Below are 21,566 nucleotides of genomic sequence, written 5' to 3' on the forward strand. Positions count from 1 at the left end.
TGCTGACACGGCAATCGTTTCCCTGTCAACGCGCCTTGACAGCGCCAGGATTTCTCATTTCAAACCCTGGTGTGTCCTAGGGTAATTCCCAGCTCCTCCATTAACCCCTGGCCCTGCAGGATGGGAGCAGCCAGCCTTGATGGATGCTCCGGTATCTCTTCCACCTCTGGTTAGCAGAAGCTGTCTCCTGTTTTTCTTCTCAGCACTTGCCATACCTATGCAGAAAAGCATTTAACCTGGAGGTAACGGGTGTTGAGACTTTTCTTCTTTCCTTCTTATCTGCTCTGCTGAGAACAACGGAGGCAAGGTTTGCAGAGGGAGGTAATATCTTTTTTTAGACTGACTGAAATAATTAGAAGAAAAAACAGGCAGGCTGTTGGGTACATGAGCCCTCCAGCAGGCCTGAAATAGAAGCAGAAGTCTGCAAAGCTGAATACCAGTGGAGAACAATAGCTCTGAGCATGACTAGTCGCGTTAACCAGTTCTGCCACCAAAGACCATTCCCCAGCTGTTTCCCTTGGGCTAATGAACCGCATCACCCCTCTGCCGAAACCCGCTGTCCTGAGACCACCCCACTGCCAGGAGCCACCGCTGCGGCCGAGGGAGCCACGCTGCCACATGGACCTGAGCCCCGGGCATTGCTCCACACGGGCTTCATGATGCCCAGAGTGCCAAGACGGCATCCCTCGCCCCTCTGCACCCTGTGCCCTGTCCTGCTGCTCCTGGGGACCACAGCCCCAGGGACACTGTCCCACCCCGGACCCTGTCTGACCCCAGGGACCGTGCCTGACCCTGGGGACCCTCTGATTCCAGGGGCACTGTCCTGCCACGGGGGGGGGGTCTGGCCTGATCCCTGGGGACCCTATCTGATCCCTGGGGACCCTACCCGATCCTGGGGACCCTACCGGATCCTGGGGACCCTGCCTGACCCTGGGGGCCTCTCCCACCGCAAGCTCCTGTCCCACCCCCGGGTGCCCTGTCCCACCCCGCGGTCCATGTCCCACCCTGCAGCCACCGTCTGACCCCCAGGGACCCTGTTCATCCCTCCCTTGGGCTCAATCCTACCCCCCCCACCACCCCCCTTCCCCCAGCCCCAGCCGTCCCGGGGGCTCCCAGCCCCATGCCCGCGGCGGGTGGAGCCGGAGCCGGGGCCGGGGCCGGGGCCGGGCCAGGCGGGGGGGGCCGGGCCAGGCGGCGGCGGGGCCGGGGCCGGCGGCGGGGGCATCCCCGCCTCCTCGCTCGCAGCTCCGGAGCCGCCGGAAACCCGGCGTTGGTGCTGCTCTTGCTGCTGCTGCTGCTGCTGCTGCTGCTGCTGCTGCTCCTGCTCCCCGAGAAGTTGGTGCGGAGGCGAGAGCCGCGGGGCCCGGCACGGCACAGCCCGGCTCGGCACGACCCGGCCCGGCTCGGCATGCCCCCCCTCCCGGAGCCCAGCGGTGTAGCGGGGTGGCGGCGAAGCCCCTGAAAGGGCGGCGAGGACCGACCGGCCCCGGCCCGCCATGGAGCAAGTGAGTCCGATCGGGACCGGACCGGACGGGACGGGACGGGGAGGGGAGCCCCCCCGGGACGGGGCTGTACGGGACCCCCCGGGCCGGGACAGGAGCCCCTCGCTGCCGCTGCCGGCCGGGGAAGGGGGGTGGAGGACAGCACCGGTCACTTTGGGCTTTTTTTGGGTCTCCGCTGGTGTTGGGACATCCCCGGCCCCGCTCTGCCCGGGTCCGGCAGCAGGGACAGCAAGGGGGGGGCAGAAATGGAGACCCAGAGGATGGGGGTCCCTCCTGCCAAGCAGCCCCCCGTTGCTTTCAGCGCTCGCCCGGGTACGTTGGAGCTGCCGGCAGTCGCTGGGGCAGAGCATCCCGAGAGCTCTTTGGATTTTCAACTTTCTAACCGGCCGGGTGAGGCAGCCGGGCAAATGTTGGTGCTGCCGGAGGACGAGTGCTGGCAGACTCGGGCTTGTTCAAATGCCACGCTTGCTCAGGCCACCTTGTGCTGACTCTTGCTGGGGTGTTGTACTTCCGTACTGGAGCTGGGCCTCGGTCAGACCGCAAGCTTGGCCATGTCCACATACCTAGCAGCCTTCCCCAAGTCTGTCCTCCTCCTCCGTCTCTGCCTGGGACAGGTTTAACTCGGAGAAGGGCAGTAGTGCTTTTCCTTCACACGTAGGTTTTCACGTCCATGGGATCACACCCCAATAATCCATCCCCGTGCGGATTGATTAAGATGCCGCAAATTTGTTAGCAAGTTAAACAGGTCGTTTTCTCCCCTCATCTGGCCGCGCAATTATTCCTGCTTCCTTTCCTTAAATGAGGTTTTGCTGCTCATGCACAAAGGAAGCTCCTGGTAGGGCAGACTGCCAGAGGACTTCAGGCTCTAGTACATGCGATGCCGGTAGCTGTGGCTTGTCTCTCCCCCCCCCCACCCCCTTATTTCAGCTCCCAACATTTTGTGGCAAGAATGAGAGCTTTTTTAAAACAGCGGGGAGATGGCAAAGCAGCCCAAGTTGGTAGCGACTGAGAGTTGTTATTATCCGCCAGCATCCATGAAATTAATCCACAGCAGAGACACTGCTTCCAGCTGGCAGGTGCCGGCCAAAGGGGCTTCGCACCCACCCCAGCATTGAACGACCAGCTCGCTGGCCACTCTTCGTTAACGATAGATGAATCCTCCAGTGATCACTTGCGGGAGGGGGCATCAGATGCAGTTCCCCAAGTTTCACGTGGATCTGAGCAGTTTCTTTCCAGTAAGATGGTTTTGCTCCTGCGGGTCAGGGAGAAGTGGAAGTGCTGACAGCCGAGCTTGGAAGGTAACGTGGAAAGGGAGAAAAAGAGTGGAGGTCTGGAGACGCAGGTTGTCTCCTGGGAGGTGTTCATCCCGTGCCTCGCTAGAGAGGAGTGTGCGATAAATGAGCTGCTTGCTTTAAATGAAGTTACTGTAACTGGGCAAGACACTTCTGTGCACTATATGTAGTTTGTAAAAGCACCACAGCGATTCAGCTGTTGGGGTTTTTTTTGTTGGAAGACATGAAAAGTATGTGGGTTTGTGGGCCCTTAAAATACAGGGGCAGGGGAGGGGAGAAATAACTGCCTAATTCTTAAATAAAAAGCTGTCCTGTCCCCCTAATTTGGCATCTCTGCTGGGCTGTGAAACGTGTGTGTAAACCAGGCTGGTAGAGTGAAACTCGTGTTTCACTTCTAATGCCACCGTGATATAAATTGCAAAAACGACTCGTATGGATTGGTTCTGGGAGTGATGCCTTTGGCATGAGCCAGCAACAGGATAACTCAGTTCTTCCCTCATTTATACTGGCTTGCTTGGCTGATGCCAGTGGGTTTCTTCTCATGGATTTACACCAGCGTCAGGAATGAATCCAGCCCAAGAACATCTCAGAAAGGATATGTTAGTATTTCTTGCAGAAGGAATAGCCACATAAGCTGAATTAACGACAGCAACTCATCTCTTTGTGCCGCGCTCCGGTTTTAGTCGTGGAATCGCAGGCAGAGAGCACAGGATGGACGCAAAGCCCTGCTCTCGGTGCCCTTCCCTGGCCAACCTCCCTTCGCCGATTCGTGGCAGGGGTGGCGTGAACTGACCACAAAAATAATCCACAAAAAATGTCGGGTACCGTCTCCGAGACTCTTCTTGCTTTCGCAGGAGCAAACGGTCAAGTTGCATCATCTGGTTTTTACGCCCTTAACCTGCAGGCGAGGGCTTACAGCAGCTGCACCCCCATCTTGCGACGTGCTGCCTGCCTGCGAGCGGGGAGCTGCTGACCCAGAGCCCGGGCAGCTCAGCAGCCCCCAGCACCCGCAGAGCGCAGGATCGCACCCGTCACCTCTATCTTAGTAGCGGGGACCGGAGGAGGCACCAGGCAGCTCAGGCTCGGGTGACTCCTGCGCAGTGCGGGGGGCAGAGCCCTTTGCTCGTGGCTGCTGTCGTCTGCTGAGACCAGCACTCTCCATCTCATCTCGCTTTCCCTCTCCTGGGCCGCTGAGCTGGGGCAGGAGGGGACTCGGAGTCACGGATGCTCCCGGGTGCCGGCACAGCCGGGAAGTCCTACCTGGTGTGGAGGGAACCCCATGGATGGCTCCTTCCAGGCGGGTGGCTCCAACCAGGGCTCCTGAGTGGCCTGGGGAGAGGGTGAGCTACAAGGCCACCCTGCAATGCCACAGAGGAGAGGTACCGTCCCCAGAAGGCTGGAGAGCTGGCCAGCCCGCGGGGAGCAGGCAGTGCGGGCTGCCAGACGAGCTCTGCCCTAGCTTTGCAGCTCTGCCTCGCGCAGAAGTGCAGGCATGAGCCCCGGCTCCAACAAAAACGGTTACTGGGGCAGGTTGGTTTTTCAGAGGTAGACGTGAAGTGCTGCGTCTTCACAGGGAGTACTTTTCTATTAAAACCAGAGGAGACAGGGTAGTTTTCACTCTGCGGAGCACCGGGAGAGGCCATGGATTTCATATTTGCCGTGTGATTTCAGATAGCCTTTCTGCCAGGTGGGGAAAAAGAACAGCAAAAATTCATCTGCAAAGCAAAAAAAAAAAAATTAAGGAGTAAAAACGTTTTGGCAGCTGTTGGTCTGGAGTCACTCGAATATACTCTTCATACAGCTACATCCATGCAAAACTGCTACAAGGGAGGTTGAAGTCCGTGCCCAATTATCTAAAAATGACATCAAAAGGGTGCTCAATCAGGAAACCAGCAGGTCTATATTTGTGCAGCAATTGAAGTTTGCTGAAGTCGCAGATCACAACTGAATACAACTTCCTGGCAACCTAAAAAGTCAAGTTAAAAAAAAAAACAACCCACGCAGTACCCCTCGTTTCCCGGAAAACTTTTTCATGCTCTGTCATCCTGTATTGTGGCCGTTTCAAACGTGGCTCGGTACAATTGAAATAACTTCTACAAAGGGCGCCAAGGATGTTACAGGTTTCCGCCTGATATTCTTTTATTTGAGATTTATTTGAGTTTCTTGTTCCCAGTCTGCACCTGAGCCTACCTGCAAAGCCATGCCTCTTCCCGACCTTGGCGGGGATCAGAATAAATGTGGGTGCATGGGGTATTTAATCTGTTTTTCCTCTTTTTATGGGTGTGAGGTCCCTCTTTAGAGTAACAGCTCACCCCGCTGGCAGCTGCTGTCCAAGGGCGTTTTCGTTGGGAGTCTGGTGCATGAAAACAGATTTGTTAGCAAGGCTCTCCTCCGAATTTTTGGAGCTCGTCCGTACGCACTCGCTCTGTCCTGGCCACGGGAGTGTCCAGCTCTGACTCCTTTCCATGCACGTGGGATTTCCTCATGTTATGAAACATGATGTCTGAGCTCTGGTTGCTCCAGTTTGTTTTGTTTGGGTTTTTTTTCCTACGAGAAAAGGTTTCATTCAGCAGCTAGCGAGGGCCATTTGGGGATGCTTGGGGCTCTGCCTATGTCACGCATCCTCTTTTTGTGCAAATGTGCTGGCTTTCTGCAGCAGGATTGCTGCTATTACAGACTGGGACAGTGGAAGAAACCGAGTCTGGGGGGACAGTGGGGTTCCTGGGAGGAGGCTGGAGGATTTGGGGTTGGCCTCTCTGAGTTGTTTGTTTAAGGGGATTTGGCTCAGCGAGGGATTCCCCTCGCCTTGCTCCGGGCAAAGAGGCTTATTGAGGGATCCATGGGGTGTTGGGAGCAGCAGGGCACTCCAAGGGAGGGGAAACGGGGATCCTGGCTTTGCAAAGGCTCTTCCAGTGCACCAGAGAGGAGGAAAACTCTCATCTGTAACTGAGTCTGCTGGTGAAGGCAGTCAGCTAATAAGCCTGACTGCCCCCGCTCCCCGTCTTAGGTTTCCTGTCTCCGTTTGACAAGAATATTGATATTGGATATTTCTGATGGTTTTTTCGAAGCAGGGAAGTTATGCATCTCCTGGTTTTTACCAGGCCTGGAAAGCCATCCTCCCAATGCAGGATGCTGGGGCTCCCCATGCTGCTGCGGGCGGGCGAGAGCAGGCTGTGACAAACAGCAAGGAACTAAAGGCAGGACAAAAAAAACCCCAACACTCTTGATGCTGCCTTCTCTGCCTGTCCTTCCCTCTGCCTACAAACCACGCAGGAGCCTGCTGGGAACATTTCAGTGTGGATGTGATGGAAGTCCTGGCCCTCGTGCCATGGATTTGCCCACGGGAGTTGTTTGGGGGTGATGACCAAACGTAGAGACCTAGAGGGGAAGCTTGCAGAAGTGGCCGTGGGCTAAAATGTGAGCGTTGCTACTGATGCCAGCCGGATCCGTCCCGCTGAGGTTCATCACAGAGCTTGGGGAGCAAAGCGGAGAGGAGGGTGCTCGTTTTCAAGGAGCACTTGGTGCACAAGCGAGCAGGGAGTACCTCCACAGAGAGGGGAGCAGAGCCAGTGGGGAAGCAAAGGAGCAAGGTGGACTTGCTACCAGCCCAACAGTGTCCCCAGGGGCGGCCAGGGTCCATGCCCGCTCCCCAGGCCTGTGGCAGCTCTGGGGTGGGAGCTGGTTGAGTTTTCCTCTGGAAGATGCCAGTCTTTTCCCTTGTGGGGTGGTGGGGAGGAACCCTGTGTGGTGGGTGCTGAGGTCTTGTCTGGGCAGGCTTTCTGGTGACCTTCATTACATGGATGGAAAGTGCTTTTGACGTAATTCCTTCTCCCTTCTGTCCTTGCAGGATACAAAGGAGGAGGTCTCAGAGAAACCAAAGTCTGCTCCGACTGCAGAGAAATACGGCTGGATTAAGAAAAGCAGCGGGGGGCTCCTGGGATTGTGGAAGGATCGTTATATCCAGCTACGGAAAACACAGCTCGTGGTCTATGAGGATGAGGTATGGTCACAGCTAACAGCCTTGAATGAGGGGCAGGATCAGGCCCTTGGTGACACACGTTCCTGCATTTTTCACTCTTCCCTCCAGCCCATTCCTTTCAAAAGGGCTTCTCCACTTATCCCCAGGAAGGGTAAATGCTATAAAGAAGAGAGAGCAGCTGCATTTTAGAGTATATTATATACCATAAATATTTTAGCCAGTAAATATTTTGACAGTGCCATTGCCAAAGAAAAAAAATGAGGGCAGGACATCCTGCGAGAAGGCGAGCGATGTAAAGCTTTGGGCGGAAGCAGGATATGTGCTATGCCTTTTTGGCGTTTAAAGGATGAAAGTGGATTGTAGCCGGCTGACTTCCCACCTGCTGCCTGAGGGAACGGCAGGCAACCCTGCAGCTGTTTGGCACCCCTCAAGCAGCTCAAATCGTTGCTGGCCAGACTCTTCAGGGTTTCGTTTAGCCACTGATGGACGCAGGGTGAGATCGTGAGCGCTTGCTGTCCTCCTTAAGCAGGGACGCAGTCTGGATTTCGCTCATCTTTTCCCTTTGCTTGAGTCAGTACTGAGCGAAGGACCCCTGGGAGCCTTGTCCTGGACTTCCCTAGATGAATTGCGTGCCTTAAGTTCACGGCCTCGTTTAGAGCTTTTTCCAATCAAATGAGAAATAAGAGCCAAGCCAAATCTGTCCTGCATCTTCATGCGAGAAGAATGAAAAGTGCAGGGCTGGTTCTGCCGGGCTGTGAAGGTGGCTCTTTCCTGAGTCAAGCCCTCGGTTCCTGGGCTGGAAGGGGCTTCTGCAAGAGCTGAGTTTGCCCCAAAAGTTAGAAATTACAGTGCAGAGCACAAGCTACAACCAAGAAAGGTTTGAGATTACGGGTGGGTAAGTCTAAGCCCTGCTGGTATATGGTGGCTAGAAGTTTGTGTGTGTGCATCAGGATGGAGGAGCCTTTCTCACGGCATGTCTGCACAAGGACCACGTGCCTGTGCGGTGTCTGACACAAGGGGATCTGGGTCATTCGTGGGCATCAGGATGACCTAAAACCAAAATCACGTAAAGCTTCATGTGCAGTGTGTCAAGGGAAGAAGAATGGGGAAATGTTTCAGCAGCTGCGTTGCTGCGGTGGTTTTGGGAACAACAGGACTGACAAATGAGTTTGGTTCTCTTTTTTTAAAGACATACTATTGCCTAATAAAGAAGATTTGTTATAAACGGTTTAGGTTAAAGGGTATTACCTCCTCCCATACGCTGAACCCTCCTGCTCTTCCCGAATCCCAAAGCTTTCCGGAGGCGTTTGTTCTTAGTTTTGAAATGTCATGAAGAGTGCAAGAATAATGAAATGAGAAGTCAGTGGCAGGTGATGAGCAGCTCGGAAGGCAGGCAAAGCGGTGGGGGGTTTCTCTTATGCAGAGAGATGCAGCCTGGTCCTGCAAAGGGTTGACTCTCTGGAGATTGCTTCCCAGTGCCCCGGACACATGTTGACTCCAGCTGAAGCTTCAGGAACTCACAGATTCAAAATCTATAAACATGACGTAGGTTTTTTTAAAGGGCATGCCTTTAAAAACAAGATATATGGACGCTCTCATTACCACAAGGGAAAAGGAGGCTTTTAAAGTAAGATTAATTTTCACAGACGTTCAGAAGAAGGAAAAATCCCAATCATTTAAAGGGTTATTTTATTATCTCAACAAGGAAAATGGCATTTGTAACAACCGAGCATAATGTTTTCTGGTAGCCTGCGGATTGTGGTAACATCCTGTAATAAATTGCATCTGTAAGCTACAGTAGCTACAAGGTCCCATTATTGTAAATAAGGGATCATGTTAATATCTATAGGCTATTAAACTGGCTTACAGTGAAGTCAAATGTCTTAGGAGAGGAAATTGCTACAAAATTATCTGGTGGCACAATAGGATAGCATGCGATTGTGCAGACTTACTACAGGGGAGCTAAAGGAAACGGCAATTTTCTGCACTCAGGAGGGGGCCCGTTGCCACAGAATTGAGGCAGTTCATATTTATTACTGTATTTATCTTCCTTTAACATGAGTTAGGGCAGTGTTGCTGTCTCCATCTTACAATTGGGGAACTGAGTTTTTGAGATGAGAAGGGCCCTGCCCAATGTCAAAGGAGAGTCTATGGTGCAGCGTGCTATGGTGGCTTTTCTTTCTGGAGCTCAAGCTGCCATTTTCCCCACTGGACCTTCTCCACATACCTGCCCTGCTTTGTGTGACCCTGGAGACAGACACAGCATCCCAGATCATCCTCAGGCTGAAACATTTTAAAATGGGATTGTTCAGTGCTTGCTGAATTGGAGCCCTAGAAAAAGAAAGGAGATAAAGCCTCAGGTAATGGAAATTCAAGCATCTTTCCATATGTATCCTACGTTAGACCTAAAGGGGTTAAATGGGAGGGAGGTCAGCTTCCATGTGGGAGGGCAGGTTTAGAGGCTGAGTATTTCAACTGGTCTGAGCCCATCAGATTTCCAGGAACTGAGCTAGTGACTTGGATGCGTTGTGCTTTTATCAGTCCCTTGTGTTCAAGCCCTTCACAAAGAGGTGCTAATATTGCTGTCGTGGTTTAACCCCAGCCGGCAGCTAAGCCCCACACAGCCGCTCGCTCCCTCCCTCCCTCCCGGTGGGATGGGGGAGAGAATCAGAAGAGTAAAAGTGAGAAAACTCGTGGGTTGAGATAAGGACAGTTTAATAGGGAAAGCAAAAACCGCGCACGCAAGCAAAGCAAAACAAGGAATTCATTCACCACTTCCCATCGGCAGGCAGATGTTCAGCCATCCCCAGGAAAGCAGGGCTCCGTCGCGTGTAAAGGTTACTCGGGAAGACAAACGCCATCACTCCGAACGTTCCCCCCTTCCTTCTTCTTCCCCCAGCTTTATATGCTGAGCATGACGCCATATGGTATGGAATATCCCTGTGGGCAGTTGGGGTCGGCTGTCCCGCCTGTGTCCTCTCCCAACTCCTCGTGCAGCCCCAGCCTCCTCGCTGGTGGGGTGAGAAGCAGAAACGGCCTTGACTCTGTGTAAGCACTGCTCAGCAATAACGAAAACATCCCTGAATTATCAACACTGTTTCCAGCACAAATCCAAAACGTAGCCCCATACGAGCTACTATGAAGCAAATTAACTCTATCCTAGCCAAAACCAGCACAAGTGCCTTTAGCAGTTGCTTCATATGCAGGCACGCTTGTTTATGCAGTTGCATGAGGCTGGCTGCACTTGTAGCTGAGGTTTGTGTGTGCAAAACAAGAGCAGAGGGGATCGCCGACACAAGATGCAGGCAATAACGTTGTACCGTGTCACCGGAAAGTACAGTCTGAGCAGAGCACAAATACTGTATTTATCATCATCAGTAGCAATCTCCTGGAATGTGCTCCTGACCTGCCCTGGGAGTGTGTTTCCTATATTGCATCTGTTAGTCAGGCTTTTGGTTTGGTTTAAAGCAGAGCTACCTCCTGAAGGCAAATTGCAAATGGTATTGTATTACCTGGAGCAGATGGGGGGTGAAAGTCATCCCACCGGGCTTCAGGTTTCTTTCAGCGGATGTGAAATGAAGGGAGATGGATTTCTTGTTATCTGCTGTGCCTCCATCTACAGCACCCCACATCTGTACCCCCACGTAGACTAAGAACCAAGCGGGCAGGTTATTTTCTAACGGGGTTTCTTGTCTTCTTGTCTCTGCATATTCTTGCCAGAATAAAAATTAAGCCTTGCAAAACTACAGAGAGCATGTGAAGAACAGGCAATCCTATGCAGACAGACTACACAGATCGATATAATCACTCCATGGATTAGACAGCATCAGTCTTGGGTTTGTTGGGTTTTTTTTTCCCCCTAAAAAGTGCAGCTAGTGGTTAGAGTTGTTTTTTTGTTGTTTTGGGGTTTTTTTTTAGGTGTATTATTTGACAAGGAAAAAACCTACTAGACAAAGAGTCTTCTAGAGACCAGAGGATCCACTCAGCATTTAACAGTCCTGCAGTTAACATCTGCATTTTGCCCCTGGTAAAGTGATAGCAATGTATACCCAAAAGTGATTTACTAAAATGCTTTGAGATTCTCAGATGGAGAAGTAAATTATTATTTCAGGCAGTCTAGACATTGTGCACTGAATGGAGGGTCACAGCCCATGAATGTGTGCCAGTGAAGAGGTCTTTGCTGGAAATTATACCTTCATATAAATAAAAATTTGAGTGGGTCTTTTTTCCCCTTTTTATCAACTTTTCATTAAGGAAATTGTTTGCCAAGTGTGATTCTTTGGCACATGCATTAATATGTTTAGGTGTTCAGTAATTTTCTTCTTAAGGGCCAAGCTTACAGACACATACATGTTTAAGTCCCAGCGTCTGCTCCACGAATAGCTAATGGAATTGGTTTTCTGCATTAAATCATGAATGTAGGGGTTTCTGTACCAGGATTTTAAACATCTTATTGATTGTCCCTTACAGCAAGCACAAAAGCAATTTAAAAAACAAGCCCTAAAATCTGTAGAAGAAAAGAGAAAGGTGGCCTGAAGGGAATTCCCTGCCTTGATCAGCAGCAAATGCAGCGCCGTGGGACAACCCTGCGAGCTGTGTGCTGCAGGGAGGTGCGACCGCCGAGTGGGGACTCAACCTTTGTGTCTCAGGCCGATATAAAAAGATTGCTTTAACTTCTTTGGGACACTAGAGACCAAATGGAGCGGGAGCTTGTCCAAAACACGTGTCTGAGATCCGTGTATCGGGGCAGGACTCTGGAAGCGACCTTGTCTCTGCGTGATGCTGAGTATCCTCCAGGTCCCAGGAGGTTGAAGGGACCCGGCAGGGTCAGGCCCTTCGCTCTTTATCTTAGCGGTGCAGGACAAACATAAAGGATCTCTTTGTGACCCAGGTAGGCTCACAGAGAGGGGATGGCCGCGTGCCAAGGGTCAAACAGAGACAAAAGCCCCATTCTAGTGCTCGCTGAACTCAGATGCTTTTCCTTTGCCTCAGCCGTGGAGTTTTCTTATTTCTCGGGCTGCTTTCTTCCCCGCCTTCCCTGAAGAGGATAACTTACTTGAGAAGTTCAGGTCTCTGAGATGAAGGAGCCATAGCTTGCACAGTGAAGCCAGTGCCCCTGGGAGGCAGGGTCCGGCATGTCCCTGTCCTCGCTGCCCTTGTTCCCTGGCCAGGCCATAGTCCCCAAAGCCTCCCCAGGGAGGAGAGGGGCAGCTGGAAGGCAAGAGGCGATGTCACGGCAAAACCACAGCTCTCCACTGTGCCAAGTCCTTGTCCCCCAGCTCGGTGCTCCGCTGCTCTTAGAAGTGGATGACGGCTTGCACAGGACCAGAGGGAAGGTTCCCCTCCAAGAGGCAGGAAGGATGGCATGGACGAGGAGGGTGACATGGAGCCACTGGGCTCTGCTGGGGACAGAGCTGCTCTCGAGAGCGGGGAGGGTGGGCAGGAGTCTTTGTGCTGGTCTCCGGTCGGCGCGCTGCCAAGCCGCCTACATCCTGAGCCCGGCAAACTTTCACGTCGGAGCTGGTAACCACACCGGCCGTGCGGCAGGGCTGTGATGTGGGCGGTCGTCCACCAAAGGCCAGGATGAGATCACTCATCCCCGAGGCATGTATTCCTGACCTCACCCTTCTCTGTCATTTGTTGGCCGCTGAGGGGTTATTATTTCCATCCCTGTCCTTTTGCAGTGACATTGCGATACCAGGATTGCAGCAGGAGCCTTGTGCCTTCAAAGAGCTCAGTAACGTCAGCAGGATTTTATCTGCTAGGTTTTAGGTTTGGGCAGGATTAATCTCCTCCTCCTAGTATAGATTTTCCCAGTTCTCTGGTCACGTTCACCTACTCAGTGTTAAATGAAATAAACAGTAATGTCATTAAAATAATAAACCTAAATTAGATCCAGACATCCCTCAGTGGCTCAGAACTTGCTCTGCGTACCAGCATCGGCTCTGCCGGGCCCCCATCCCCAGATAGGAGAGTTAAAAAAACCCTAAGCACAGCCTAGGCTCTGCACAGCGACTTAAATGTCAAGTGGTGAAGGGAGGAAATTCCCCGCAGCCCACTTCTCTCTGAACTCTCCATTCCCTGCCTCCAGCCACGCTGCAGCTTCCTGGCTATGACATGTTTCCTCATCCCACACCCCCTCTCCGCTACAGGAATTGCTAAATACAAACTCATACGGGTACGAGGAGCTGCCTTGGGAGAGGAGCCTGAGCTGGGGATGGTCATGGCCCGCGGTTTTAATTCAGGATGGTAATAGAGAGGTTCATGAGGCGTGCTGACTGTAGCACTTTACCAGCAAGAACTGCTCTGCGATTCTCACTGCTTATTTGTGTAATGCTTAGCAAAAGGGAGCTTTGGTCTCTGCTGGGCTACTGAGACATGAAGAATATTATCTGCCCAGTGTTACGCTGCGATTCCTATTAGGGACGGTGCTCCGCAGCTGAACTGAGCCACGCACCGCGTGTGGAATTTTAGTTATGTTACTGGGAGAAATGGGCCAAGATTGCGGCCGGCAGTCATCAGTGGAGATACACCAGAGGTAAATATTCCCCACTGAGACGCTGGCCCTGACAGTTTTGCTGGCTGTACGGGACCATATTTCCAATCCTAAGCGTTCTGACAGCTCAGAGCGTGGCTGCAAGAGGAGCGTGTCCCAGTGGCACGTGGCTCCTGGTGACCTTTTTGACGTGAGGACCAGCCTGCCCCAGCTCAGCGTGGCGGCAGGGCTCCCCTCTTATCTCTGCTCTGCCTTGGGCTTCCTGGGGGGCCGCTTGGACCATCGTGATGCATGTGTTGTCTTCCCTGTGAAAAAGCAGAATAGCGTCTCCTGCGTTCACTGTGGGGAGGAGGTAGTGTCGCTTCTGGCTGGAGATCCCTGGATGAGGCCAACAGAGACGGCAGAAGCTGGTGTTACTGTCCACAACGTGTTATTTGCTCAGCCACAGTGGACCACTAGCCACAAATCAGCCTGTAGCTTAAAGACTAGGGTGTTTTGTCAGTGAGATGCCAGCCTGATTTATGGGGGCTTGCTGTCTGCATGCAGGTTATTTTTAAGGCAGAAGAGCTTTTAGACAGATGCCAGGGGAAGACATGCAGAGTTTGATGGTATATGATTGATTTCAGTGCTTCCTATTCATAATAATGTTTCATTCCCTCTCTGCAGGATGAACAGAAGTGCATAGAAACAGTGGAACTGGAGAGTTATGACAAGTGCCAGGAACTGCGTGCGCTACTAAAAAAGAAAAACCGTTTCATTTTAATCCGCTCCCCGGGTAAGAAGGTAGGATTGCCTTTCTCATCACCGTCAAGTCTGCTAACTCCAAAATGAGTTCCCAGGCAGCTGCGCCCAGAGCAGATGAAAGGCTCTGAGATTTGGCTCTTTGGCAACTGGGAGAAATGACCTATAGCTGTGAATGGTCTACAGGCTGTAAGGAGGAACGCTACTGTCTTGTAGACTTTCTTCTTGTCGTGGGGAAAGGGTCTTCCTGCGACTCAACTTTTTCCTCTTGATATTTTTCCTGCCTTATCATTTTCTTTGTTCCAGTACTCCCTGAGCAGTGGAGAATGACCATTGCCTGTGGTTCCCCCATGTGCGCTGGGCGAGGAAGTGTCCCTGTCCCAGCTGTACATGCTGCAGTTTTGCCCAAGTTCCAGGGAAATCAACGATCCCGATCCATGTACTGAGACAGTTCCTGGAGTTGGAGCTGTTGATCTGAGAAACTCCAGTGCAAAGTTACTTGCAGCCAAACAGTTCCTAGGAGAAAAGATTTATTTTGCAGAATTCATGAAACTCTACATCTTTAGCTTCCTGTGCAGCATCTGGTTAGATCCAGACCCTAACAACCAGGCTGGCGTTGCAAAGAAGCTATACATCCACCTGAGCACTGACTGTATGCAAGGACACGCTTGCCTTACTTCCTATGTAGGTTCATCATCACTACACATCTTTGGAAGTTCTCCTTAGTTCCTACTTACCTGCTATCCATTTCAGCATCTTTATGGGCTAGGGTGCTTCTGTTGTTGCTTTGAGGCATCACACTTTGACTTACTTCTAATTTCAATGGGATTTTATTGGCCTAAGAGATCTCACTAAATCTCCCCATGCAAATCTGAGAGGTTGTGAGGGACAAAACATATTCATTTCCATAAGAATGCGAACAGGCAAAAATACCAACCTGCCTGCATTCCCCCATCTCCATGTCGTTTAAATAGATGGAGATTGTTTAGGCCTTGTTGTCATTGTTGCTTATTCTTTCACTCCAGTCGCTCAGTGTTTATTCGTATAATAAGACCCCAGCTGAGTTCAGAGCATCATTGTGCTAAACTTCATTCAAACCAACAAAACAAGGGCTGTCCTGCCCCAAAACACTCACATGGACCAGGGTAGGGGTGGAGAGAGAAGGTGAATGATGTTCGTTTTGCAAGTAGGTGCAGTCTGTATTGGGGAGAAAAGCGATATTAAGCACCACGCACCAAAGTGATGGTAGCCTGGAAATTTGCACCCTGGGCTAGCGAGCTCCTGCTCAGCGCCGCATCCCAGAGCAGTGAGTCTCTCCGGTCCAAGTGGAGGTTTAGCGTTTGGTTTGTCACTTGATTAATCACAAATAATGTCAATTTTAGATTGAAAGTGGCCAACCCTGGCAGGCTTGGTGTGTTTTCTAGAGGGTGGCTCAATAACTACAAGTGCACACCTATTCCCAGGGAGGCGAATAAAAGCCTGCGTGCTCAGAGCACAGTAGGAATTATTATTATCTGCAAGTATGTTACTTAGAGAGAAGTGTGTAATAGCTGCATATGGCTCTGCCCTGCTGCATGAATCAACATAGGGTGTGAGACCTGTTCCTAAACCTTTCATTTCTTGCTAGGAGAAAGATATGCCCAAACTGTGCCCTGAAAGGGTAACTTCATCCTGTTGGCATGCTGGCAAGTTTACAGCTCCCCTGTTTTTCATGCCACTGATTAAACGGAGACCTAGATAGAGGCTACTTTTTATAAGGCTCTTTTGGTGAAAGGAAGGGCTTTTATAAATGAAAAGTTCCCTGTTTGTAGCTCCCCTCCCACCCTCCTTTTGGCTGGGAATCTGGTGAGGGTGTTGACACACAACATACTTTGGCAGATGTTAGAACAGGCTTCAATTAGGAGGCCAATGTACACAACTGTCCTTCTTCTGTTTTGAAACCGCAGCTGTGGCGATATATATCAGCTAAACGTTTTCCATTTGGGAGGCTTGCTGCCATCCACAGTTTAAAATCACCCTGTGAGGTGCCTTGCCAAGCCCTGCCAGATCTTGCTAGGGGTTTTTTTGCCCCCTCTCCTGAGCACAGTGCTGGGGAATGCAGAAAGCCAGTGAGTTTGTGGGACTTAGGAACAAGCTAGGAAAGGCCATTTCTGCTTCAGTGCACAAATAGGAGTGTCCCTGTTGAAAACAAGGAGTCCAGTCTAGCTGTAGGGGAATCCCAGTTTAAATCTTGGATGGGATATTCTTGAAGAGCAGAGGACATAAATCAGTCAGTTAAAACTACTCTGCAGCTAGAGTTGCAACTGAATAAATAAGTTGCCTTGCTAAACACTGATCTTTGATGGATCTACCCCAGATTCTGCTTGCCCTGTTCGCAAGGATGACATTTTTGTTGAGCTGTGACAATATGAGCATGTCACACGCCTGCACTGGTGTGGAGCTGAACCAAAGGGCTGCTGGACGCGTGCGAAAGACCCTTCTGCTTAGAAATCTCAAATGCTTCATTCCACCCGCAGCAATTAAATGAAAACCGTTGGATGCAGAGAGCTGAGGTTGTAAGAAAAGGCAGCAGACTTGGCCTGGAGACTTTAAAACGTACTCACGATGCAAAAAGCAGTGTAAAGGATGCTTGGTGTAAACTGCCTAGAGACTACACAGATTGGCACAAGTCTGGTATTCAGCGGGTCTGAAAGCCTTCAGCTGCAGGGAAGTCTTAAGAATGGGAAGAAAGAGGGTGGTAGTAAGGGAAAGAGTCCACGAGCAAGCACTGCAGCTCCCCACGCGTCCTTTCCTAGCACGGCCAGGCACAAACTCCGCGCCTGCGGTCAGGGGTGGAAACTTCCATTGTTTATTTTTCCCTTAGTCGACTTTGGGGGTACCTGCAGCTGCCTGCACCAGGGGCCCAGCCTGGAAGCTGCAGCAGATCGCAGCGAGGCACGTTTGCCCTGTGCATGGAGGAGTCTGCTCCTGGGGTCTGCCAGTTTGGCAGAGATGCTGCATTATTCCCAGGGATGAGGTAGCTCTTGGTTCAGCTGCAGAAAACCGCAAGAATCCCCTAACTGGCAGTCCCTTGGCTTCCACTTTTCCCTCCATGATCTAACCTGACAAAGTCATGTAGAAGAAGGCAGGAGATGACCTTACGTCTGGCAGATGGACTCTGGTGCACTCTTGGTAGTTTAAGGTGTTACTGACCCAGCTCTGCTCTGGCTTCTGCTGGAGGTGACCACCCCGTACCAAAAGTCAGCAGAAGGGAACACATTCCCCCACCTAAACCAGCAGTTCACAAGCAGTTCACAGTCCAGTTTAGCCCAGCCCCACTGAACTGAAGCCAACACCAGGCTTTGCACTGAAACAGCTGAGGAGCAAGCACCGGTTTCTCTTGCCCATCTCTGCTGCAGATCAGCAGCATCTAGCAGAATTGCTCAGCAAAGAGCTAGTGTTGGTAAAGGTCTTAAACTGCAGCTAGACAGTTCTCCAGAGCTTGTCTGTTAAATCATTTAGTGCAGGTACAACAGACTGACCCCAGGAACACTTCTCTTCCCTGGAAGGCAGGGTCAGCATAGCCATAAGACTGTCACTGCTTGAAGAGACTGATGTCTCTGAGAAGACATGGAGCAATCGGGGACACTGTGCTCGCTGCCGTCACGGACAGTGACCCGTGTGTGAGCCTCTTGTTGCATGACATGTAGCCAGTGATTCAGCAGGAGCTGACTGGCAGTGCTGTGCTCTGAGTTAACTGACAGTAAATTGCGTAGTCTGTATTCATGGCTTACAATGGTCACTATCACATTAAGTTTAGCCATGACAGCTTTTGCTGGCACACCAGCCTGTTGTTTATGGCATGACTCAGTCTCAGCTGGCTTAGCAAGAAGGAGAGCAAATGTGTTACCCTGCCTGCTGCCCTCTTATATTGGTGTCACTGACTCTCTACCTTAAATTGCTGCTGGAGAACAGAACCTGCTTAATGTTTGGTGGGGAGTGTCCGTCTTCAGGTGCATCCTCCGGTATCTGTGAATACTCAAATGAGTAAAAATACAGACAAGATTAAATTCATTTGTTCCTTGTTTGTAAAGGACCTGGGGGTCTCAGACTAGCGTACAGAGCCCCAGTGGCAGGCAGGACTGAGACCAACTCCTCCAGCTCCTTCCTGCTTCTCCTCTGCAGCCGTCTGCTTTATAGAGAGCTTCCACCCCGCTTTGGGTTAGCCTCCTCTCCCCAGTGCCGTGGCCGAGGACGCGAGCCACAGATGAACGGAGACAGACAAGGGACTGCAAGGCAACAAAGGGACTCTGGCTGGCAGCACCCTGAGCACCAGCCTCAGAGCCCCAGCAGCCTGACTCTTCCTTGATATCTGTGGGTATTGTTCTAAAAAGGAGAAAAAAGTTGTCAAACAAAGATAACTGGGCATACTGGGAGGAGCCTGCTGCGAGCCTCGAGGCTGCCCCTCTGTGTCACAGCCCCAGGGGCTTGTACAAGCGGGGAGCAGGGCTGCAGCAGCATGAGTCTGGCACTGCCCGCGTTGTCCCATCGCAGGGAGCAGGGTGCCACGCAGCGTGCTGCTTGTCCTCCCTCGCCCAGCCCTTCGGGAAACTGGAGGGCTCTTTCTGCTGCTGCCTTGGGAGCATCTTGCCACGAGTCCCTTCCCCTCCCCGTCCGTTGGGGCTGCGTTCGGTGGCCGCGGCGGTTGGTCAGCGTTACGCTGCGCGGCAGAGAGTTGTGTGCCGGAGGGACATCTCAGCTTCTCATTAATGACAAACCATCCCCCCCGTCCCGAGGCTTCACTCTGTCCTGCCGCAGGGTTGCTGACACCAGCGCTTAGTCACAGTCTCGGAGGCTTTATTCGGGTGCCGAGAATGAGGCACAGAAAGTGGCATTGGAAGAGGAAGCTTGAAGGGAGGCAGGAATCCTTCCCTTGAACAACATGTACGGAGATTTCTAAACCCTGGCGCAGGCTGCCAGGTCTTTGCCAGGCAGTGCAGCAGCTCAGCTGCTCACAAGTAGAGCTTTCTCATAAGCTTTTATAATCACAAAGCTTTGGGGCAAAATCGTTTCCAAACAAAAAAAGTTTTTAAGCACACACAAAAACAGGCCTGCTTGGACTGAAACAAAATCTGGCTGTTGCTCTGTTTTGGAGCCTTGCCTTCCCTGAGGTTCCCTGGTTAGTGTGGCCCTTCTGCGCCCCAGACAAAGGGCTCTTTTTCCAGAGGGCTGTGGTTCAGGCCCTAACCTCTCCTCTGAGCTCTCGGGAAGACATGTGGTCCCGTCACCTTATGTGCAAACTAATGGAATAAATAATCTTTCCCCAAATTGCTTCTTAACTCCCTGCTTGCCATGCTGGTTGTGAGGGTCTGGCACTTTGTCGCTGTGATGTGCAGATGTAAAACCATGGCATGGAAGCGAGGAATAAATGCAGAAGGGAAGGGCAGCCAGTTTCTAGCTAAACAGCAGGAGTGGGTGTAAGGAGATCAGGCTTTAGTTCTGCAGAATTTCTGATGGTACCTTCAGAAGCTGCTAAAACCCGAACCAGTTGCTGCTTTGTTGTGCCATAAACAAAACAAGGAGCTGCTAAGAGCATTCGCCTGTCAGTCACCATCAGCTTTGTCACCCTCATTTTATGTAGTCCCTGTTTTATGTAGACACTGCTGTGATTTCAGAATGTGGACCCTCATTTACAAAAAGGCTGGGACTACACCCGCTCTTGAAGGCAATGGCAAGGTGCAGAATACCTATAGGATGTTAAATACCTGAAAAAACTATTCCAAACAAGACCCCACTAGTATGTGTTTTGAATGAGCCTCTCTGTAGCTCACTTCCCCACCTGTAAGAGGTGGATAATTTCAGTTGCTCTGAAAAGTAATTTGTGAAGCCCCCAGATATTGTAGTGATAAGCAGCAAAGAAAAGATTGTCGGGGGAATCAGTAATTCTGTTTTCAGGGCAGAGCTTGAGCAGAGTGCAATCTATAAGACATATTGACCCACAAGGATAAAACACACGATGGGATAGCTCAGTAAGAAGTGCTGCCCCTGTCATTAGGGACGGTGCTAGGAGGAACGTGCACAGCAGGCTGAGTTAGGACTGCCCCGGGAACGTTGCGATTGTCTAATTTTTAAAAGTGCTTGATTTTGCAACTTTGATGATGTTCTTTAGCACAAGAGTATTCCTGTGCGCCTGTGCAGTGCGGATTAGGGCATCACATGGAGCTATTTGGATCCAAGCCAGTCTGCCGTAGAGCCACCTGTAATGTGAAGATGGTATTTCTCTCACCTGAAGTGTACGTTGAGGCAAAGCTACATAATACTGGTGAGGCGCTCAGAGAACACAGCAGTGAAATAAATAACACCCTACGTATTGTTCCTGCTGCAGTCAGGAAGAGATTCGAAACACTGAGCAAAGCCATGGGACTGCCCTGGAGGAAGGGGAGAGCTGGCCGGCTGGAGGACAGGCCATACAATCACCCATTGCTCCCTCCTTATTTGTGTCCCGTGCTTCTTGCCAGCTCCCTCTTGTATGGCCGACTCTTCCCTTCTCCTTAGGACGGCTGTTCAGACCCCAGAAAGTTTATGTCTGTAGCGTTCACTGCTGTATTTCTTCATTTGCAAACAGAAAAAGATATGGTTAATTTTTTCCTTTACGTTGCCCTTATACCTCATCACATCCATGCTCGGCTGAAGCAGGGTTAGCGCAGCCAAGGTCAGAGCCCCAGATTCCCGTATCAGTTCTGTCCTGCAGAGCCGCAGCAACAGGGAAGCAGGCAGAGCCCGCTGCACGCAGCCTTCCCGTTGCTTGCAGCCAGGGGGGAAGTTGGAGATAAAGTACTTTATTGCATCTGAACCAGCACAAAATGACTTGGACTTTCAGTCTGATTCTCCATACACAGTGTGACCATTCGCCGTACAAACAACTCGCTGCTGCTCTAAGAGCTATTCCGAGTGTTTTGCAGAAGGAAGAAACTCTTACTTTCTTACTACTTTAGTTGCCAGTTGCAAAAATAAAACTACAGCAACAAGCTGTTCAGCATAACAAGGTCCTGTTCATGGGAACTACAAAGTGAAGTACTTGGCAAAGCACAAAGGAATCTGTAGTTTAAACATAGGCTGGGACTGGATGTTATATAGAAACTGAAGTGGTACACAGAGAGCAGGGAGCTACCTCTCTGGTCCTGACAAGGAATGCTTAGGCAAAATTGTCTCTCTGCTCTTGCAGGTTCATGATATCAAATTTCAAGCTCCAACTTTGGAAGAAAAGGAATCGTGGATAAAAGCTCTTAATGAAGGGATCAATAGAGGCAAAAACAAAGTATTTGATGAGGTAAGAGGAACAGTTTTCAAAGTCCTGTATTTCTGTGTCAGTTCTCATCCACTGCTTTTTTAGCTAAAAGCAGAACTTGCCCGAGCCCCCGTGCTCCCTGTCCTTCCTGCATGCCAGCCATGGTTGAAGGAAAGAGAAAGATGGTATTCAAGGCAGACCAGGTCGCATCCCTGCGGGCTGGGAGCTTTTAGCCACTTCAGTTCCCAGCCCAAGAAGGTAGAACATGTAGAGAGCCCTTTGCACCATC

At 51.2% G+C, this 21,566-nt stretch overlaps 1 protein-coding gene across 1 annotated transcript in view; it reads left to right on the top strand.

Moving 5' to 3' along the window:
* The first annotated feature begins 1,450 nt into the window (after window positions 1-1,450).
* Window positions 1,451-21,566, top strand: part of PLEKHO2 (pleckstrin homology domain containing O2) — a 29,750-nt gene continuing 9,634 nt past the window's right edge. Inside the window, exons 1-4 of the mRNA XM_050903657.1 lie at window positions 1,451-1,505; window positions 6,642-6,794; window positions 13,936-14,052; window positions 21,215-21,319. Of these exons, the coding sequence (XP_050759614.1) occupies window positions 1,497-1,505; window positions 6,642-6,794; window positions 13,936-14,052; window positions 21,215-21,319 (384 nt within the window). The 5' untranslated portion in view covers window positions 1,451-1,496. The remainder of the gene's footprint in view (window positions 1,506-6,641; window positions 6,795-13,935; window positions 14,053-21,214; window positions 21,320-21,566) is intronic.

This window comes from Gymnogyps californianus, chromosome 11 (assembly GCF_018139145.2).
Source record: "Gymnogyps californianus isolate 813 chromosome 11, ASM1813914v2, whole genome shotgun sequence".
NCBI lineage: Eukaryota > Metazoa > Chordata > Aves > Accipitriformes > Cathartidae > Gymnogyps > Gymnogyps californianus.